At 49.4% G+C, this 22,122-nt stretch overlaps 1 protein-coding gene across 6 annotated transcripts in view; it reads right to left on the bottom strand.

The window, feature by feature from the left end:
* Nucleotides 1-1,243: 1,243 nt before the first annotated feature.
* Nucleotides 1,244-22,122, bottom strand: part of NQO2 (N-ribosyldihydronicotinamide:quinone dehydrogenase 2) — a 37,322-nt gene continuing 16,443 nt past the window's right edge. For all 6 annotated transcript variants that reach the window (XM_004483393.4, XM_012521548.3, XM_004483392.5 and 3 more), the window contains 4 exons: nt 13,938-14,068; nt 10,813-10,926; nt 9,378-9,479; nt 1,244-7,709 (listed from right to left, as the gene is read on the bottom strand). In XM_004483393.4, the coding sequence (XP_004483450.1) occupies nt 7,533-7,709; nt 9,378-9,479; nt 10,813-10,926; nt 13,938-14,068 (524 nt within the window). In that variant the 3' untranslated portion in view covers nt 1,244-7,532. The remainder of the gene's footprint in view (nt 7,710-9,377; nt 9,480-10,812; nt 10,927-13,937; nt 14,069-22,122) is intronic.

Here is a 22,122-nt window from a genome sequence, read left to right as displayed (position 1 = left end):
CAGGAAACTGAGAGTACCTACAACTGCAAGCAGGAGAATTGCATCCATTATCCATGTGGAATCTAAGCCCCCTCTCGATAAAGAGGTGGAGTGGACATCACCATCCCAGGGTCCACAGGATAGAGGAATAAAATATGGATTAGTGTAGTCTTACTGATATTCTACTGTAGAACTATTGTGACTCTAGCAATGGAAGAAATTGTAGCATTGATGTGGAGAAAGTGGTCACGGGAGTTGCTGAGGGCAGGGAGAGGGAAGAAGAGATGTGATGTGGGGACATTTTTGGGATTGGAGTTGTCCTAAATGATATTGTAGGGTCAGATGCTGGACATTATATATCCCACCATACATCACTGAACGTACTGGGGGAGAGTGTAAATTACAATGTAAACTATTTCCCATGTGGTGTAGCAGTGCTCTGAAATGTATTCACCAGATGCAATGAATGTGCCACAATGATGAAAGAGGTTGTTGATATGGGAGGAGTGGGGTGGGGGTGGGGTATATGCGAACCTCTTATATTTTTTAATGTAACATTTTTTGTGATCAATGTATCTTCTAAAAAAATACAATTAAAAAAACGATGGGGGAGGGGGGTGGGGAGTGGGTTGTATGGGAACCTCTTATGTTTTTTAAATGTAACATTTGGTGTGACTTTAAAAAAAGATAATTAAAAAATTAAACATAAAAGTACATTTGTTGTGAATTATCTGGCATCTAGGTGCTTTGCTACAGGAGTGCTTTTCAGAGTGTCTTGTTTGCCACACAGCAGGAAATGAAAGTCTCAGGGATTTTCAACCTTGAGCAGACACGTTGCAAAAGAATCTGACTCACAAAACCTTAGGCCCTTTTGGACTTGGGAACCCCGCTCCCGTTTCTCCTTTACTTATTGTGAATTCACCCTGAGGGTCCTTGAGAAGCATGTCTTAAAAATGGACTTTGTTCTATGCTGTACCAACTCTTTGGGTAGGTTTCCTTAATTTCAGATAGGAAGGTAGGGTAGAGTGGCTTGGGGCACAAACTCTTGAAAAGGCAGCCTTGCTGGAGCCTAAGCTATGCTGTGCGACTCTGGTCAAATCACTTCAACTCTGTGGTTCTCAGTTTACTCATCTGTTAAATGGAGATAAATAATAAGAAAAATTTATACACTGCCAACCCTTTTTGGGAGAAGTCATCCAATATACAAGCCTTCTATCAGTGATTCAGGGGTTCAAATGACACATACTCCATTTCCTGATAAGCGTTGGCCTTGAAACACTTTTAATAAAAATGGGACTGAACGAATTTACATCTCAATGCATATGATTCACTTTATAAGAAAGAAATAGAGGCAAATAGAAACCAGATCTATCAGTGGACACAGCCTGAATTGGTCAGTACCAGGACTCCTGGGATTCTAGACAGCATTTCCAGCTATTCCTGGGACAGCAGGTGACATGCATGGCCCAGGGACACGCTGGAGTCTTGCACAGGAGGTGGGTGACTATGGGAGGCCAGACTCCCCGTTTCACAGATGGGAGAACGGAGGCCCAAGAGCTTGATATGCTGTTCAAGGCTGCTTGGCTGGTTACTGGAGGACCTGCACTCAGAACTCTATTACACTTGGCCGTGGTTCTCCCTCTTCTTCACCTTTTCCTCCTCCTTTGTTTATTAGACATGATACACTGTCAGCTTTGTGAGAAAAATGTTCTGATAAATTACACTATTTAAATATACCTCTGTGTATGTTTTTGTGTCATTATAGTCAGAGCCCCAAATCCAGTTGTGTTTTGTTTTCACTTGATTTCCTATTTCCATGTGGAGAGTAACCATGCTTGTTCAGTTAGTTAGGGCTGCTTTAGTTGCAACGCTACCTGACTCAAAACCACTTAAAAAGGCATCCTGTTGTCTCCCCTGACTGCAGAGCTGAAGAATAAAACTTCCAACTTCAGGCAATGACTGATCCAAGTTTTCCAATGATGTCATTAGGAAGCTCTCTCTCTCTCTCTCTCTCTCTCTCTCTCTCTCTCTCTCTCTCTCGGATAAACCTTCCTCAGTGGTGGCTTCATCTGCAGCCAACTCTACCTTTGTCATGGCCCCGACCAATTCACATCACAGGTCCAATCCAGAGGCAAGAAAAGGCTTCTCTTTTCCTGGAGTTCCAACGAATTCCCAAGTTTAATGCTGCCTTGGGCTGTGTGCTGGGCCAGGGGACACTTTGACTCTCAGGTCTGTGTCAGGTGCACTTGCTGGGTACGAAGAAGTTGCCATCCTAAGAAAACCACATGGCTTGGAGAAAGGGCATGGTTCTCAAAGGAAAATCAGGGTGCTGCCCTCAGAAGAAACGGGAATAGATGTGGAACAGGGAAGAGGACTCAATACTGGGCATTTCAACACCTCGGTGGGCTTTGGCAGGACTGCCATGCCACGGGGGGCTTCGGCATTGCCCCAACAAGGGGCATTTAGTTTCCAGAGACGAGTGATGTTCCCCAGGTTCAAATCCCAGATGCAGCCCTTGAGAGCTGTGCACTCCTGGGCAAAGCGACTCCACCTAACTCTCCCTGCGCTTCCTCGTCTGTAAAGTGGGGATAGTAATGGTACTTGCTCTTGCTAGGACAATGAGCTGAGTTAATAATCCATGTAAGGATTCCTATCTGTCCCTGCAACACGTTAAGCACCCAATAAATTTTGACTATTGTTTTTCACTATTAAAACTGGCATTGCCAAAACCTGAAAACATTTAACCTCTGAAGCGACTTTGTATTTCCTTACAATGTATTCCTGTAAATGGAACTGCATTTATGGCTCTTGTTTATTGCCAGATTGCTCTGAGCAGGACCAGTTAATAGTGTCCAAGGTAAAGTCCTTCACACTGGGCAGCCCCGGGCAACACTTTCCTGTAAGGGCAAAACAAAATAAAAGCAGCACATGCCTGGCAACGGAGACTGACCTGGGATGGGAATGCGCCGTTGCCAAGGTTTCTGCGCCATCCCTGCCACCCGGCTTCTCACGTGCCTTTCCCCCTACGTCCCCACCTGGCCACCATTGTCTGGAGATCGTGTGCTCCCTCTTGAGACTTCTGCCCCTACCCCGCCCCACCTGGGGTTTATGAGGCACCAAGTTCCCCAAATCCCCGACGCTTTCTTACATGGAGCAGAAGACTGTCCTCCCTCTTTTGCATCGCCCTCTACCCAAACTAGGCTCTGGGACCTAACTTTGCCTAACCGAGAAGAACTTTCTAAACCCACGAAGGGCCTGTGTCCCTAAGTCAAATGCTGCTATAGGCTTATGACAGAGCTGGCGACTGTTCCTTTCTTTTTTTTAAACAGCAACCCCACCCCCCCATCCTGATGATGCGGGATTTCATTTTAAATTCTTTGCAGCGATGAGATTTTTAAAAATCAGTGGTCAGTGTAACAGGGTATGCAAGGTCCCAACCTGTAAATGAGGAACACTGAGACTGGAAGGCGAAAGTAACTTCTTCCGTCCAAGTGCAAAGTCGGGCAGGGCTGGACTCTTAGGGGAGACACTTTCCCTCTGAACTTCCCAGTCCCCGCGCCCCAGCAGGCGGCCGCGGTGAACCGGAGCTGGTTGGCGAGTCCCCTCCCTGCCCTTCTGCTGAGGGAGGGTGGGGGAGTGCAGAAAGGGGGTACAGCGTGGTGTCTGCTTCCTACACTAAGGCGTTCGTGGCCCAGCGGAACAGCTAGGGCGCCCGGCGCAGGCTTGGGGGGCGGGGGGCTGCTGCGGCCCCGGGCCTCCTGCCCGCCTGGTGGGCGGCTGCGACTTGCAGGGTGCGCCGCTGTTCATCTTCTGTGGGAAAAAGGCAGCCCCCCCATCCAGGAAGTTTCTCCCACGGCCACCCCTCTTTGCGGGGCCTCGCAGCCCGCCACCCCACCATCAAGGCCCGGGAGCAGGTTTCGGCAGGAGCAGGAGGAAAACCAGGGTGCGAGCGGTGAAGGCGCTGGGAGAGGCGCAGCCAGGGGCCCGTGCTCCCCGGGAACTCGTGCACACGTGCGGGGTGCCCCGTCCCTCCGAGAGCCGCCTCTCCCGCCGGCCATGCCAGGCAGGGGTCCTGGGCCAGGCGAGAGGAAGGCGCAGCCTCATTTCCTCAGCAAGTTGGATGAGCAATTATGAATGCAGAAATTACACGGAGGCGAGAGAGGCTCGGCCAGGAGAATCCCGGGCAGCAGCCGGCTGGCGCCCCTTATGAGTGGGATCTGGACACGAAGGCTGGGTACCCCACGATCACTGAAGATTTCATTACTACTCCTCAGGCCAGTCGCGGCTTCCCTGATGACGGTGTGGCCAGCTCCACCACAAATGTACAGGATGACAATGCCAGAGGTACAGAGAAACCTCTACAGAAAAATATCCCTGAGTCCACTGATGCCAGAGAGGAGTGAAAAAAGTGGTTTTCGTATTGAAGAAGACAGAAATACAAAGGCATCTGTGTCTGCTTTGCCTCCCGACATTACTGTGGATGGGTTCCCACAGCTTATGTCCAGATTTGGCATTATTATGAGAGACCTTCTGACACAAGCATGTAAGATCAAGCTTTACAGCGGCAATCAAGGCAATCTTACGACATGGGAGCCACTGCAATTGGAAGAGAGAATATGTGGATCTCACGTTAAAACTTTTGGAGGAAGATGGAGTGAGAAGCTACAGGTTACATGCCGAGGTGATGAGGTTTCAACTGGAGGAGGAAAGATGCTTCCAAGGAAAGATGATGACGTGGAAAGACTACAGGAAGCAGCGTCTCTGCAACTAAAGCTGCTGGAGTGAAGACGTGAGAGCAGAGCTGGGCCATTCCGAATGCGGCAGGAGCAAGTCATCACCTTAAAAAATGCTTCAGCCCGTGAATTGTGAGGATGGTCCACTCGTGCCAAATGAGAACAGAGGAAGCAAACCTTCAAGGAGAGCATCCGGAGTTTGGAGAGATGAGGAGCGCCTTCTCGTTGACGGGGATGTAGATGGTGTAACTTCTGTGTCCTTTGGGGAATGCAGAGGAAGCGACTGATTGACTCAAACCATCCGGGGAGGTAATTTTGGGGCTGTCGAACCCCCGCCCCAGCGAGGCATGGGACTACAGTATCAGTGTGTGGGAGTCTCAAGAGGCAAGGAGGAAAGGCTGAGGGGATGGGCGGCTCCCCCCGTGTTCTTCAGGGTCTGAATTCCATCTTTGCTTCAGAGAGCGCAGGGCCTTCTGGAGTGAGGCACTTTCTCAGGAACCTTAGCTTACGCAGGATGGATGCTCAGGAAGCTGTAACTGATATGGCAGCTAAGGAAGCCACAGAGGAAAAAACGTCTGAGAAAGCAGATGGGGGAGAACGTAAAGATGCGGGGGGAGGGGGAAGCAGTCTGAAGAAGCCATCCCCAAAAGAGGCTGAAGAGAACAGCCTCGAAAGAGAAATCTAAAAAGAGGAACCTCAAAGAAGATGGTAAAGAGAACAGCCTAGGTAAAGGCTGAAGAAAACGACCCTGAGAAGGAAGCTGAGGAGCGGCGCCTCGAAAAATTCTGAACGAGATGCTGTGAAAAGAGAACCCAGAGGCCACCACTCTGAGAAATGGTTTGAAGATGCCTCCAAAAAAGGAATTTGAGGAAAATGGTCTTGAAGAAATTGACTCCGAAAAGTCAAAATTTGAAGATGATGACTCTGAGAAAGTGTGAGACGAGGGACGCTCTGAGGGAAAGAATGAAGAAGATTCAGAGGGAATGGAAGACGCGTGTGAAAAATCTTTGACGATGAGTTAGGTGAAAAAGCATGAAGATGTAGATGAGAAAGGGTTGAAAGATGCTGACAAAGAGCAGGAGGAAGATGAGGGAGATGAAAAATTGTTCAAAGGTGACGATCCCATGGAGCCTAGAGTGATTACAACTGAAAATGGGAGGATTGCATCCAGCATCCAGGTGGAATCTGAGCCTCCTCTTGACATAAAGGTGCAATGGACACAACCAATCCAGTGTCCACATAGAAGAGGTGGCATTGGATTGGGAAAAGTGGACATAATGGACAAAGGGTATGGGGAAAGGCAGGAAGAGATGAGAGGTGGAGGTGTCTTCGGGACATGGAGCTGCCCTGGATGGTGCTTCAGAGGTAATCACCGGACATTGTAAATCCTCACAGGGCCTACATGATGGAATAGAGGAGAGGATGGGCCATGATGTGAACCAATGTATATGAGGTGCAGAGGTGCCCAAAGATGTACTTACCAAATCCAATGGATGTGTCATGATGATGGGAACGAGTGTTGTTGGGGGGGGGGAGAGGGGGGGTGGGGGGGTGGGGTTGAATGGGACCTCACATATATATTTTTAATGTAATATTATTACAAAGTCAATAAAAAATAAAAAAATTAATTAAAAAAAAAAAAAAAAAAAAAGGTGACGATCCCAACGAGAAGCTGTTTGATGAGGAGGGTTACGGTGAGAAGTTGTTTGAAGAGTCTGATGAGGAGGGGATGACGGAAGGTTCAGGAAGAAGGGTCTGCTCCGGGCAGCAGCTCTGCCCTCAACTGTGAGGATGATGACGATATTTAATCCCTTACAAGTGCTTCTTAGGGAGTCCTCCATCCACGTTCACTGTGCCTCAGTGTGATCACTACGAGGGTTACTTGATCGTGGTAGTGTAAATGCCACCAGATTAATGATCATGGGCATAGTGCAGGTGCCATCAGATTAGCGCTGTGACCTTGTCACTGTGACCAGCAGCTCACGGTTTTAAATACATGTTAATTGGCTGTTCAATTAAACTTCATACACATAAGGCAAGTTTGATGGGCTGCAGCTGTATGGAAGCCAGAAAAGTATGTTCTTAAAGTCAATCCATTCTGTGAGTGGAGACCCATTGTAAGTAGGATGTTTGGGTGAGTAGGATCTTGAGATGTTAGCCACGTCACTCAGGATGGGGTCTCAATGCTCTTCCTGAAGTCCTTTATAAGAGAATGAAAATCAGATGGAGAGAGAAAACCACAGAAGCCAGAAGCTGAAAGCAATGAAATCCGGAAGAGAAGGAAGAGACCAGCAGACGCTGCCACGTGCCTTGCCATGTGGCAGAGGAGTCCGGGATCGCCGGCGGCTGGTCTTTGGGGAGATGATTTGGACATTTTCTCTCACTGTAAGCTTGTAAGGCACCATTTCATGGTATCTGCTTGAGCGGCTTAGCAGACTAGATGAACAAGTTAAAAAAAAAAAAGTGGATGGCAGAAGTAAGTCTAAACACAGCATGAAAATAATAGCTATGCAGAGAAGAAAATTTCCTATAAAAAAAAAGAAACAAGACAAAAACCGAACAAATGCAGCTCTATGCCAAGAAAACTACCCCTGAATAAAATTACCCATGTAGTTTGAAAATAAGGAGGTGGAAAAGTATTAGACAAAATATTAAAGGAAAGAAAGCCTGGGAGAATAATAGGATGCGCCAGTCAGAATAGAAGTGAAAACATTCCTTCAGGAAATACGTATTCTGTTAGTTCCGTTGCCAGTCTATCTGATTAAGTGCCACCTTCTCTTGGCATGTGCTTGGGTTTCCTGGTGAGTTGCTCACAGGATGCTACTGCCCAAAGTACCACGGCGGCGTGCAGTTGATGGGCTCTTCACCCCAGATGGTCTGCAGCCTCCTGGCCCAGGAAGCCACCATCCCCTTTCTTTCTTCTTCAGAGGCAAGTTCAGGAGCGAAACTGATCTGAGGGGCCAGGACCTTAAAGCCGCAGAAGTGCAAGACGCCGTGCTAGAGCCGCAAAGAGAGGACAAAGCTGATTAGAATCCACCCCCGGACAGCACCCAGTTAACCATGAAAGGAGGGGCCCGGCGCGGAACCAGCCTTCTAAACATGAAGAGAGCAACCCAGCTTCCCTGGAGCCTCAGGATGTGCCAACGAAGGGAAGACTTTGGGCCGCTGGAATTTCCCAATTCTACTCTTATCACGGCGATGAATCCACACTCTTTGCTGCCGATTCGGACATGAGACATTATAGATTTGATTGATTAGGCCAGCTATGTTACATTCCCATAATGGATTCCTCTAGAACAAGGGTTCTTAACCCCCCTTGGGAGTCCGTGGAAAGATTTCAGGGGGTCCTTGAGCTTGAACTGAAAATTAAAAAAAAAACATTCTGGTGGGGACGTGTTGGTGCGGGTGTGATATGCTTAGTACATAATACACAGTTTTTCACCTGACTGGCAAAGGGGTCCGTGGAACAAAAAAGATTAAGAACCCCTGCCCTAGAGTGAGGTAGCTCCAGCCATAAATGGACTACCGCGGAATGTTGTCCAAGATAAGGCTAAGTGGAAAAAAAATTTAAGCAGGATTTTTAAAAAAAGTAATTTACTTACGTAAAAAATAATAACCATCAAAAGCTTAATAGTAAAATCAACATAGATAAGAATACCTATGGGTAGACAGAAATGATGTCATATTTGTTTAAAGTGATTGTTCCGGAGGTTGGCTGTTAAGGAGACTGACTTTCTAGCTTTATGGTTCCTATTGTCTTGTTTTTCTCTAAAATATGTACTTTTGCAAAATGAAGAAAAAAAATAAGGATTTCAGCTTGGCTGATGAGACAAGCGACCTATGAAGCGACCTATGAAGAGGGGAGTTCGGGCTGAAAACACTTCCTTTAGCGAACCACCACTAACTGGAATTGCTATCCTTTCTCCTTTCAAAGGAGACAGCCTTTTCTTCTAGAAAGGTCACCTGCTTGCCCCTGGCATTCCCGCCCCTGGGCCCCTAGGGATGAGACCTCCTGGGGACCCCGCCCCCACTGCCTGCGTCTTAGGTCAGCTCACGAGCTGCTCGAGACGCCACCTCCTGCCTTACGAGCACCCTACCCTGGGCACCTGCACGGCCAGTTCCCACGTAGGGCTCTCGGGGTCCTTGGGGGCAGGGGGAGAGCTGGCCGCGGGTCTTGCCCTCGAGCCTGCTCTCCCATTTCCTCCTGCCCTTGCTGGAACAGGCTTGTCCCCGGCTGTCCCCTGTGCAAGCAGCCACGCCTCGCCCGCCCCAGGGGCCTGGAGTAGGTGCGGATGACGGATGCCCAGCTGGGAGAGCGGGCCTGGGAGAGCGCAGGGCAGGGGCGTGTGGGCTCCGGGGAGGGGGGACCCATGGCTCCCCCGTGGGGCGGCCCAGACCGTGCTCTCGACTGCAGCGCAGGCGTCGGATCAGCCCCGGTGGGCTTGGCTCCCGTCCCAGCGCGCTGAGGGTGACAATTCTAATGCATTTCCTTTCCCCTCCTGGCAGAGCAGCTCTGGGCCGCTAAGTGGAAACGTCAAGGGCAAAACCCTAGCCTTGTTTTCCATATCCAGGTGGAGTCACACGGTGCGGAGGTGACACCTCAGGGTTTGCTCCCCCGGTGGGGCAGCCGGGCGGGTGGAAATGGGACAGGTGGGGTGCGCTCACCTGCAGTGGCCACAGGAAGTACCGGAAATCCCCGCTGACGCCCGTTTTCGAGTACATCTCGGCCGTGCCCCCAGTGGTTAGCGAAAGGAGGGCTAACTTACCCTGCGGGGACAGGGAGACAAAGTCACGGTGGGTTGGACTCTGGGGCGGGGACTCAAAGCTATTGCGTTTGGGGTTCGGATCCCCCCAGGGGTGGTCACGGGTGTCACGCCCACCTCTGGCCATGCAACAGGTGATGACTACATCCCCCAGGGGGAGGTAACGGGGTGCCAGAGAACAGGGCCAGGTGACCGCCAAAGCTCTGAGTATTGCTAGACGTGTTGGAGGAACGAGGCTTCCGAGTGAGGGAGGCTGAGGGTGACCTGGTGGGGTGCTGAGGGCTGAGGGAGGGGGGGAGCTGCTGGGCTGGCACGGGGCGGCCCTCCATTTGGGCCCTCTGCCTCCTTTCCTTGCAGGCTCTTATTGTCTGAGGCTTTCAGAGCTGTAAAAATCTTTCATTTCACTAAGACAGGAGAAGGGCAGAGTTCCCACGAAGTGAGCACGTCCTAGGCGGACCACAGCTCTCACCCTGCTACGTGGGTATCCCATTGTCTTTGTGCTGCAAGTAGGAACCTGAAGCTCGGAGAGGGGAATTGTGGGGGGTGCCAGGAGAGGGGGGCCCCTGGAGCCGGAGCTGGCCTCTCGTCAGGGGGCCTGGACCCCTTGTCCAGGCAGAGCGTCTTTTGGGTCTGGGTGTGTGTTGAGCGCCTCAGCCCACCCCCGGCCCACCCCTAGCCTTGCCACGCATGCAGTTAATCGTGGCTATGTCTGCATTCCACTAGAGGAAAAGCTCCTGGTCTTTGGGAACGATGCTTTCCTCATGTTTGCACATACGGTGCCTTGCACATAGATTCTTAGGCAACGTTTGTAAAATCAAGTAAGCTAGAAGTATACCTTGACAGAAGCGGACTTGGCTCAATGGATAGGGCGTCTGCCTGCCACATGGGAGGTCCAAGGTTCAAACCCCGGGCCTCCTTGACCCGTGTGGAGCTGGCCCATGTGCAGTGCTGATGCGTGCAAGGAGTGCCCTGCCACGCAGGGGTGTCCCCTGCATTGGGGAGCCCCACGCTCAAGGAGTGCGCCCTGTAAGGAGAGCCACCCAGCGCGAAAGAAAGTGCAGCCTGCCGGGGAATGACACTGCACACACGGAGAGCTGATGCAGCAAGATGATGCAACAAAAAGAGACACATTCCCAGTGCTGCTGAAAGAATGTAAGTGGATGCAGAAGAACACACAGCGAATGGACACAGAGAGCAGACAGGGGTGGAAGGGGAAATAAATAAATAATAAAATCTTAAAAAAAAAATGTATAAAAAAAAAAAGACGTATACCTTGAGCGAGCCCTCCATTCCACACCCAACCACCCACCCACGGGAACCCGCACCCCAAGTCACACCTTGAGAAAGCCGCAGTCATAGAATCCTGGGATGTCGAAGGCAAAGCCCTGGCACAGCACCCTGTCCATCCAGCCTTTGAGGATCGCCGGCACGCTGAACCAGTACAGCGGGAACTGCGGGCAGCAGCAGAGACAGACGCTGAGGCCGGGGCCGCACCCCCGCCTCCGTTCTGAGGGCGGGGCGCCTCCCCTCACAGGCGGCTGGGCAGGGCGCGGACCCCGGGGCAGCGCGGAAGGGGGGATGCCCCGCCCTCCACTCTCTGGGGCGGGGCAGAGCTGATCGTGGCCTCGTCACTGCGATCCGTGGCTCTGCGCCTCTAGGGACAGCCCCTCACGTTGGCCTGGAGCGGGCGGGAGGCGTGGGAAACTCAGCGTGGGCTTGGGCACGAGCTGTTGGCATCTGGGAGGCGGACCGAGGGGGGGTTCTGAGAAGCTGTACGTTTGACACGAGCTAACGCTTATGACACACCAGTAGTGTCAGGTCCTCTCTGGTCGCATATAGGCCCTGACCCTACAATCCAGCAAGCTCCTCTAAAGGGAAAGGAACAGAGACGATAAGCTGTTATCAAAGGTGGAAGCCGGTGTTTCAGGTGCTTTCAATATAAATCAGACTCAGAATGTGGTACTGGGATGCAAGCTACTGTGTGACATTGGCAAGTCACTTGACAGCTCTGTGCCACGCCTCCTTTTCCTGACTTGTCAAACAGGACTACTAATAGCTCCTAGCTCACAGGATGGGTGTGAGGATTCAATCGCTCTGCAGTGCCTGGAGCAGAATAAATTCTCAGGAAGTGGTAGACTAGGAGAGTAGAATAGTCATAGTAGTAATAGTGGTAGTAGCAATAGCAATAAAAGTAATAGTAGTCGTAGCAGTAGCAATAGCAAAAATAGTAGCAGCAGCAAAAGTAACAGTAGTAGTAGTAGAAGCAGCACCAGTAATAGTAGTCGCAGTAATAGTAGTAGTAGCAATAGTATCTGTAGTAGCAATAGCAGAAGTAATAGCAGTAGTCATAGTCGTTGTAGCAATAATAGTGACAATAGCATTAATAGTAAAAGCAGCAGTAGCAGCAGTGATAGCAACAGTAGTCATAGGAGTAGAAGCAATTGTATTTGTAGTAATAATAGCAGCAGCAGTAATAGTAGTATGAGTAACATAGCAGCGATAACCATATTAACAGCCCTGGTAGCAATAGCAGTAGTAACATGGTTGTAGCAATAGCGGTTCAGTAGCAAAGGCACAATAGTAACAGCTTAAGGGTAGTAAGCAGCAGTAGTAACAGCTGAAGTGAGAGCGGCGGCAGTAGCGGCTGCAGCAGCACTCGTGTTGGCGGTAGGAGCGGCACTGGAGCAGTGAGGAACCACGTGGTTGTTAAAGACGAAGTTGCTTACGGCGCAGGCGCGCTGGGCCAGTCTCAGGACGGGCAGGAAGGCCGCGCACCCGGGGGCGGGAAACGGGTGCTCGAAGGAGGGACGCCCTGGGAGGGGCGGGCTCGGGCTCGGCCAGCCGCCCCGGCCCACCAGCAGGGAGGGCGGGAGGGGGGTGGGTTGCGGGGGCGACTGACCTCAGGCCGGCGGGCGAGGGGCCGCGACCGCGTGCGCATCCCGGGCCGCTGACCCCAGAGGGTGCTCACCCCGTCTCGCGCCACCTCCCCCTGAGCCGCCCGCCAAAGGCACGGGGCCTGCGAGGGGTGAGCGGCGGCAGCCGGGGCTGGGCAGGGGTCCGGGGCGCCCGCCTTCGGGCGGGTTTGGGACGCGCCCCGGCCGCCCCGCGCGCGGCACCTGCAGGGGGCTCCAGACGTCGCCTCTGCGCGCCCTCGAGCGGGGGCAGCCTGGCGGGCAGGCCCTTCCCTCAAGTGCTGGCTCTGGGGCCTGGGGGCTCAGGCTGCTGGTCTGCCCGGGGAGGCAGCGGTGGGCGGAGGCGGGCGGCGGCGGGGTGCCGGCAGCCGTCCGTCCTGGAGTCGGGGAGCAGCCAGGGACCACAGTCCTCCTAACTGCTCCTTTCCCGGTTGGCCTGGATTCCCACCCCCCTTCCCCCCCCCCCCCCCCCCCCCGCACACGTGGCTGCTTGGCTGCCAGGCTGCCAGTCATACGCGGCCCACACCCGCTTCCCGGGCCACTTCTTCCCGGGGGCACGAGGTCCCTGGGACAATTGGTGAAGGAAGTGGGCGAGCGCGGTGGGGCGGCCACGGGAGATGCAACAACCTCCCGCCTAGTGGTGGGGCACTGAGGGCAGGAGCGGCCTGGGGCCTCGGGGACGCTGATTAACACTGTCCACGAGGTTGGCTTTCCGCGGGCCTCGGCAGGGCTGCAGCGGGGTGGGCTGGAGGGAATGAAGGAAAGGAGCCGCGTGCCGCGTGCCTTGGCTGTTTCTTGCGCCCCTGGACAAAGGGAATGCCTTTGTTGACATTTACCTGGGAGTTGGGATTCTAGAGGAGTGGATCTGAAGGTGGCTAGTAAGATATGGAATCAGTAGATGGCTCTGGAACCTGGCAGAGTCCACGTGGACATCAATAACCCCCCAGAGGGCTGCTGGGAGACCCCCAGCCCCAGGCTTCTGACATTCAGAACAAAGACTTCTTCTGGAAGCCAGGAGAAACCCTGGATCTTCCCTAAAGACTTTATCATTGGGCCCTCACAGGGGGATTGATGGGTGGGGTAACCAATCCAAACAGCAAACAGCTGGAGCCCCGCCCTGCCATTAGCAAAGGGGTGGAGTAATTAATTCCAACACCCCGCAGGAACGCTCTCTCTGGCTCTGGACCCTGCCTCTGGCTGCCTTTTCCCCCATTTGGATCATGACACAAGTAAACCTGGGGACTTACATCCTATAACGGGAAACTAGTCTGTAAATCAGCTCGCTTTATCACGTTTCAGCCCCTTGCTCTCTACCTGAGACCCCCCTGCTGTTATTTTCTCCCATTTCTCTTCCCTCCCTGCCTGAATAAATGACTGGCCTAACTCACCCGACGTGCTCTTGAAATTCATTTCTGCAGCACGGCCAAGAACCTAGACACGATGGGGGTAACAGAGCTCTTACCACTGCTGGAAGCAGGAAGCTTATTCCTGCAAAGAGCCTGCGCCCCGGGTGAGTCTAACTCGCTGGATTCCTCAGAGGGCGAACGCACCTGAAATATCACCAGGTCGGCCTCCCGCACCTTTTCCTGCTCATCAGCGATGTCTCTGGTCAGAGCCCCCTTCTTGCAGGCCTCGTAGGCTTCCACCCCGTAACTGAACTGCGCGGGGTTGGAGAGAGCACCTGCAGAGAAAGAGCATGCGTCTTCCCTCCCCTCTCGTGAGTGCCCACGGCCAGTCCCAGCCAGGCCCATGAGGGCGGGGCGCCACCTGCACCCCACAGTGCAATTCCACAGACCTTCCCTGAGATGCTCCCCCAAGGGTGGGCTTGGGGCCAGCCTATGGGAATAAGAAGAGAGGAAGACACTGTCCTACCTTCAGGGGATTCAGGTTGATTAGGAGAATCAGAGATATACCCAAATGATCAATACATTAGAAAAATGAGTAGCCAGCCAGCTCAGTCTAATGCTGTGGCCAGATAAGCTTCATATCCAACCATCAAAATGTGTGTGTCATGTATATTAACACTGGGGTGTGTAAAAAGTACAGTGGGGGTCCAGGGGAGGCAGTGAGCAGGGGAAGGGCTTTGTGAGCCAGGTCTTGAAGACTGAATAGGAGTTTACCAGGTAGCCTAGAGCACTGGAGGGAAGAAGGACATTCTGGGCAAACGACAGGAAGGGGTCCAAGGAGCAGGTTGGCCCAGAGAGGGCCCTCGGGTCTGCGTGGTGGAGGATATCTGAGGAATTGCCTGGACTGCTGGGAGGACTGGCCACCTGGGCGGGGCATGGAAGCTTTGCTGGAGAGTATCAACTTCTGCAAGCAGGAGGGAGCCGGGTGAGGGGTTTAAGCAGAAAGACAGAAAATAAACGCTCAGATTTGAGTCTGGCAAAGCTCTCTGTGGCAGTGCTGATTTGAGGGTGTCCCTGGACAGGGGAGCCAGACTTGGTCTGGCTGCAGAGGTCGGCGTGAGAGGTGAGACGCGGCAGTGCAGTGGGGACGGGGAGGAGGGTGAAGGGCTGCCGCCCACAGCAATGGAAAGGGAAGGGATGTGATTTTCATTTACCCCTTCCACTGGGTTGTCAACGATAGCAGTTTATGATGGTTATGGATTTGAAAAGTAGGTATTGGATTATGTTGTAATCTGGTCTGTACCTAGACATGATTAAGTTATGAGTAGGGCTTTGATTGGGCCACGTCATTAGGACGTTGAGTCCCTACCCCTTGGTGGGTGGGGACTCACAGAGAAAAGGCATGGCAAAGGACAGAGTTGAGGGTTTCTGACGTTGGAGTCTTTATGTTGGAGTTTGGAGCTGAAGCCTTAAGCTGGAGCCCCAGGGAGAGAGACAGAGCCCTTCACCTGACAGTCTACAGCTGACCTTGTGGAGAGAGGCAAAGCCTAGAGAGCCTCATAGTCTCCAGCTGACCTTGTGGAGGAAACAGGAGCTGAGCCCAGAGGAACCCAGGAAGCCTGAACCCTCGCAGACGTGGGCAGCCATCTTGCTCCAACATATGGCAAAAGACTTTGGTGAGAGAAGTTACTTATGGCTTATGGCCTTGTATCTGTCAGCTCCTACCTCAATAAATACCCTTTATAAAAACCAGTCAATTTCTGGCATTTTGCATCAGCACCCCTTTGGCTGATGAATACATCAACCAACATGATGCATCATCCAATGGCATTAATTATTAATAACAGATGAGCCTTAATAGTGTGCTCCTACCTACTGCGTGCTGTGCAAAGTGCTGTACACCATCACCTCTTCCCCTCTCCTGGTGTGAATAGCTGCTATTCTGTTTCCTTCTCTCTAGTATATTTGTATATATGTTTTATAAAAGTCTATATATGCAATATTACCCATATTCGTATTTCACATGAGGTTTCACTGTTATACAGTCCCACGTTGCATATTTTAGTTTCCTTTCTAGTGATATACATGACCGTGGACTTTCCCTTTCAACCCTGTCATACCCATACAATAGCTCTGCTAGTTACAAACACCATGATGTGCTTTCACCATTTCTACTCATTTCCAAAGATTTACAAACACCTTTTTTTCTAAACAGTTCTGCACAGATTAACCCTCAGCTTTCCATTCTCTACCCTCTTTCTATATTCTGGTGACCTATAATCTAATTATTAATACCATGAGTTTACACATTCTATTGAGTTCATAATAGTGCAATCATACAGTATTTGCCCTTTTGTATGCTGGCTCAACATAATGTCCTCCAGGTTCATCCATGCTGTCATATGCTTCACAGCTTCATCTCATCTTACTGCTGCATACTATTCCATTGTGTGTACACACCACAATTTGTTTATCCATTCATCCGTTGATAGACACCTGGATTGTTTCCATCTTTTGGCAACGGTGAATAAAGTCGCTGTGAACATCGCATGCTCTGTTCGTGTCACTGCTGTCAGTTCTTCTGGGAATTACCTAGCAGTGGGATTGCTGGGACACATGGCAAGTGTGTAATAAACTTCCTTAGGAACTGCCAAACAGTCCTCCATAGTGGCTGCACCATTCTGCATTCCCAGCAACACAGAATAAACATTCCTATCTTTCCACATCTTTTCCTCTCCAACACAGGTTTTCCCAACTGTTTTTTTTTTAGGAGGTACCAGAGATTGAACCCGGGACCTTGTACATGGGAAGCAGGCACTCAACCACTGAGCTCCATCCACTCCCCTTCAACTTTTTTTTAAATTACTCATGTATTTATCCACCCACCCCCCCTCCTCCCGCCCTGCTGTTTTTGCTGTCTGTGTTGTCTTCTCTTCTCATTTTCTCTCCTCTAGGATTCACCAGGATTCGATCCTGGAGACTCCTGATGTGGAGAGACGTTCCCTGTCAACTGCGCCACCGCAGTTCCTGGTTTCTGCTGCGCTTCACCTCGACTCTCGCTTGTCTCTCTTTTGTTGTGTCATCATCTTGCTGCGTGACTCATTTGCGCAGGCACTGGCTCACCGCATGGGCACTCGTGCGGGCACTGGATCACCGTGGGGGCACTTATGCCCACCACGCGGGCACTCACACGGGTGCTGGCTGGCTGTGTGCACATGCTTTCTCTTCTTTTTGACCAGGAGGCCCCAGGGATTGAAGCCAGGTCCTCCTATATGGTAGGTGGAGCCCTATCGTTTGAGCCACATCCGCTTCCCCCTCCAACTGTTTAATAGGGGACAGTCTAATAGATGTGAAATTATATCTCATTGTAGTTTTGATTTGCATTTCCCTAATCGCTAGTGATACTGAACATTTTTTCACGTGTGTTTTTGCCTTTTGTTTTTCTTCTTTGGACAAATGTCTATTCAAGTTTTTTGCCCATTTTAAAACCGGGTAGTTTGTCTTTCTATTGTTGAATTTTAGTATCTCTTTATATATCATGCATATTAAATGCTTATAAGATAGGTGATTGTATCAGTCAGGGTTCTCTAGGGAAACAGAATCAACGGAGACATCTGTCAATAATATGTGATTTTATGAATCTCTCATATGACTGTGGGGATGTACAAGTACAACCAGGGACTCCAAAGAAATTCCAGTGAAGGTCCTTGATGAGTTTCTGGGAGACATTGGCCGTCCAAAGACGAGCTGGGGAATTCTCTCTGAATGCTGAAATTACCTCCCCTTAAAGGCATTCAACTGATTGGATAAATCATCACTCACTGCTGATGGCAATCTCCCTGACTGACATAGATGTAATCAGCTATCTACGCAGGAAACTCACTGGTGACTAAAGTCCATAAATGCCCTTGTATTACAATTAGCCCAGTGCTTGCTTGACCAAACAACTGGGCACAGTTACCTGGCCAAGTTGACACATTAGCCTATCAGTCCATCCCTTATCAACTCAGCAACCACACACATTACCTTAAACCATACTTAGTCTCTAAGTAAAAACAATAACAGACAGGCATATATATACATTTCCGCCTAACAGTGTTCAACTCCCCTGAGTACAACTGGAAATGCATTAATTCCCTACAGAATAGAGAGCAAGTCCTTGGGCAATATTCACTCTTAAACTTGACATTCTTAAATATTATGACATGAAACTAATACAACTTGTCATATGACAAGGGAAATGGCTGGGGAAGAAAAAAAAAAAACTTTGTTTTGTGTACATATACGATCATACTCATAATGAAACAAGGAAGAAAGATTCATAACTATTACAGTCCTTGTTTCTGTAACTGGTCACGTGGTCAGTTCATATTTATCACTACCTTCTTCCCCTACCCACTCCATGTTCCTGTTACCCTCAACAAGCACTTCAGCTAAATGCCAGGATCACCATTTTCAAATGCTGCCTTCCACAAAACACCAGGAGTTAATCTTTCTAAGCGCTCTGCAAACTTAAAACATGCATCACCCTTCCTCCAGTTTCCAACAATAGTTTCATCATATAGTTCTAAGGCATCATAAAAATTCTCTTTGGCATCCGTATTACTAAGAGTCTCTTCAAAACAAGCTAGGCCTTTTCCATCAAGGATCTCACAATTCCTCCAAAAAATACCGCTTACCCATTTATAAAACCGTTCCGGCAATTTGGTAATTGCAAAAGCACTTCCCCACTCCTCGGTACCAAATTCTGTATTAGTCAGCCAAAGGGGTGCTGAGGCAAAAAGCAGAAATCTGTTGGCTTTTATAAAGGGTATTTATTTGGGGTAGAAGCTTACAGTTACCAGGCCATAAAGTGTAAGTTCCTTCCCTCACCAAAGTCTTTTGACACGTGTTGGAGCAAGATGGCTGCTGACGTCTGCCAGGGTTCAGGCTTCCTGGGTTCCTCTCTTCCCAGGGCTTGCTTCTCTTTCCTCACAACCAAGTTCCTCTGTGTGCTTACTTCCTGGGGCTCCAGCTCAAGACTCCATCTCCCTTCTCTGCAGTGCAGTTTCTCTGTGAGTCCCTGCCCACTTGGTGGGGACTCAATGTCCTACTGACATTGCCCAATCAAAGCCTTAATCATTATTTAATCAAGTAAAAGTAAAACTTCTGAATCCAATATACTCTAATATACCTGGAGGGACAGACCAGATTACAAACATAATCCAATATTTTAATTTGGAATCCATAAACCATGTCAAAGTGCTACACTCCACCCTCTGAATTCCAAAAAGACATTACAATTTTTTTAAAAAACCTTAAATCAGTAGCAATGCTAACTATAGAATCACATCAGAATCAGTTTAAAGAAATACAGTTTGTCTTGGGGTAAAGTCCCATCTGCTATAAACTTCTGAAATATACAAAACCATTTATCTGCTTCCAAAACACAAATGGACAAAGGATAAACATTTCCATTATGATAAGGAGAAGTTGGGAGGGAAACATGAGTCTTGGGTCCTCTATAGTTCAGTAGACTTGCAGGGCATCCTCTATTTGATTTCAAAGTCTGAGAGTTATTCTTAAGATGATGGTTTATTCTCCCTGACCCACCCTCCCCACAGGCTTGCCCAGTGGCCATTTTCTTGGTTTCACCCTCATCAAGCATCTGGGTGGTGACTGAGCTCCAGACCTCAACCTGGAAGAACATTGGGGTGATTGTCACACCTCACCCAATGTTCTGGGAGAGTTTTGCTGCCCCAGGGTACCGGGAGGATGGAGCACATTCCTCAAGGATTGGGGCAGTTCAAGTCAGCAACCCATAGGTCTGAGAGGGGTGCAAATGTTAAGGGGAATGTTGTCTTCATGTCACTATAAGAGGGGGGTTAAGACTCTAACCCAAAGATTGGGTAAGGTGTGGCAATCACCCCGACACTCTTGGAGGGAGAGGTCTGGAGCTTGGTCAACACCCAGACGCTTGATGAGGATGGAACCAAGAGAATAGCTATTGGGCAAGCCTGTGGAAAGTGTGGGTTCTCATGAGGCCCCAAGGAGAAGAAACCATCGGCTTAAGAATGACTCTCAGACTTTGACATCTAATCAAGTCTGTCCTACAGGTTTACTGAATGTAGAGGATCTGTGACTCACGTCATCTACCCAATTTCTCCTTATGGTAATGAAAATGTTTTTCCTTTGTCCATTTGTGTATTGGAAGCAGATAAATGGTTTTGTAAGCTTCAGAAGTCTATAACAGACAGGACTTTGCCCCAAGACAAATTATATTTCTTTAAACTAATTATGATATGATTTTGTACTTAGTATTGTTACTGATTTAAGCTTTTTTGAATATTGTAATGTATTTTTGAAATTCAGAGGGTGGAGTGTAGCAGTTTGACATGATTCATGAATTCCAAAAAAGATACTGGATTATGTTTGTAAGCTGGTCTGTACTTGGCTATGATTAAATTATGATGAGGGCTTTGATTGGGCCATGTCAGTAGGGTGTTGAGTCCCTGCCCCTTGGTGGGTGGGGACTCACAGATAATAACATGGCAAAGGACAGAGTTGGAGTTTTTTTTTTTTTTTTTTTTCAGAGTTGGAGTTTTGATGTTGAAGTTTTGATGTTGGAGTCTTGAGCTAGAACACTGGGAAGTAAGCACACAGAGGAGCTTGGTTGTGAGGAAAGAGAAGCAAGGCCTGGGAAGAGAGGACTACTGAGCCCAGAGAGAAACAAGCCCCAGGAAGAGAGGAACTCAGAAATCCTGAACCCTGGCCGACATCGACAGCCACCTTGCTCCAACACGTGGCAAAAGACTTTGGTGAGGGAAGTAACTTATGCTTTATGGCCTCGTAACTGTAAACTCCTACCCCAAATAAATACCCGTTATAAAAACCAACCAATTTCTGGCATTTTGCATCAGCACCCCTTTGGCTGACTAATACATGACCCAAACTTTCATTCTGGAAGATTCTGAGCCATTGTTAGTCCTGCTTGGAGTGGGTTGTTGCAATTTTCCATTGACTTTAATCACAGGGCATGGCAGTACTAGGAGACCCATTATGTAGATGCAGTCCCATTTCCCCTTCACAATCACCCCAGCCAGGACAGTAATTCCTTTTTTGCCTGTTGAATCAGAGGTAAGAGGAGCCCAAAGTGGCCAGGTGCCAGTCTTAACTTCTGGTTCAATGGAATCATTGTTGTGTTCCCTGGTGACAGCACGCCTCCTTTTGGGACTAAAACCTGTAGACCAGCAGAGTGACTTCCAAGTATTTTCTCCCATTGAGTCAACTGCCTTTTCATCCTTTTGAGGTGCAAAAGTGTTTAATTTTGAGGAGGTCCCACTTACCTACTTTTTCTTTAGTTGTTCATGCTTTGGGTATAAAGTTTAAGAAACTACCGCCTACCACAAGATCTTGAAGATGTTTCCTTACATTTTCTTCCAGGAGTTTTATGGTTGTCACTTTTATATTTAGGTCCTTGATCCATTTTGAGTTATTTTTTACAAGGTGTGAGATAGGGGTCCTTTTTCTTTCTTGGGCATAAGGCTATCCAGTTCCTATTTGTTGAATAGACAGCTCAGGCCTAGCTGTGAGTGCTTGAGAGCCTTGTCAAAAATCACTGGATCTATTGCCGATTCTTGATGCAGTTCCATTTGTCAATCTCTGCATCTTTATGCCAGTACGATGCTATTTTTAACACTGTAGCTAAGGAGTGCTTTAAAGTCAGGAAGTGGGAAGCGGACGTGGCTCAACTGATAGAGCATCTGCTTACCATATGGGAGGGTCCAGGGTTCGATGCCCAGGGCCTCCTGACCCGTGTGGTGAGCTGGCCCACGTACAGAGCTACTGTGTGCAAGGAGTGCTGTGACACGCAGGCGTGCCCCTGTGTAAGGGTACCCCATGTGCAAGGAGTGCGCCCTACAAGGAGAGCTGCCCTGCATGAAAAAAGTGCAGCCTGCCCAGGAGTGGCTCCACACAGAGAGCTGACACAGCAAGATGATGCAACAAAAAAGAGATGCAGTTTCCTGGTGCCACCGAGGGTGCAAGTGGACACAGAAGAACACACAGTGAGTGGACACAGAGAGCAGACAACAGGGGGGAGGGAAGGGGAGAGAAATAAGTAAAATAAATCTTTAAAATAAATAAATAAAGTCAGGAAGCAAGAGTACTCCAAATTTCCTCTTCTTTTTAAAGATATTTTTGGCTATTTGGGGACTCCATGCCCTTCCAAATAAATTTGATAATTGGCTTTTCCATTTCTGCAAAATATGCTGTTGGGATTTTTTATTGGGATTGCTTTGAATCTGTAAACCAGTTTTGGTAGAATTGACATCTAAACGGTATTGAGTCTTCTCGGTCATGAGGACAGGATGTCCTTCCATTTATTTACATCTTCTTTGGTTTCTTTAAG

This window comes from Dasypus novemcinctus, chromosome 22 (genome assembly GCF_030445035.2).
Source record: "Dasypus novemcinctus isolate mDasNov1 chromosome 22, mDasNov1.1.hap2, whole genome shotgun sequence".
Classification (NCBI taxonomy): Eukaryota; Metazoa; Chordata; class Mammalia; order Cingulata; family Dasypodidae; genus Dasypus; species Dasypus novemcinctus.
Note: the sequence above shows the minus strand (reverse complement) of the source record. Positions and strands in the feature narration are given on the sequence as shown.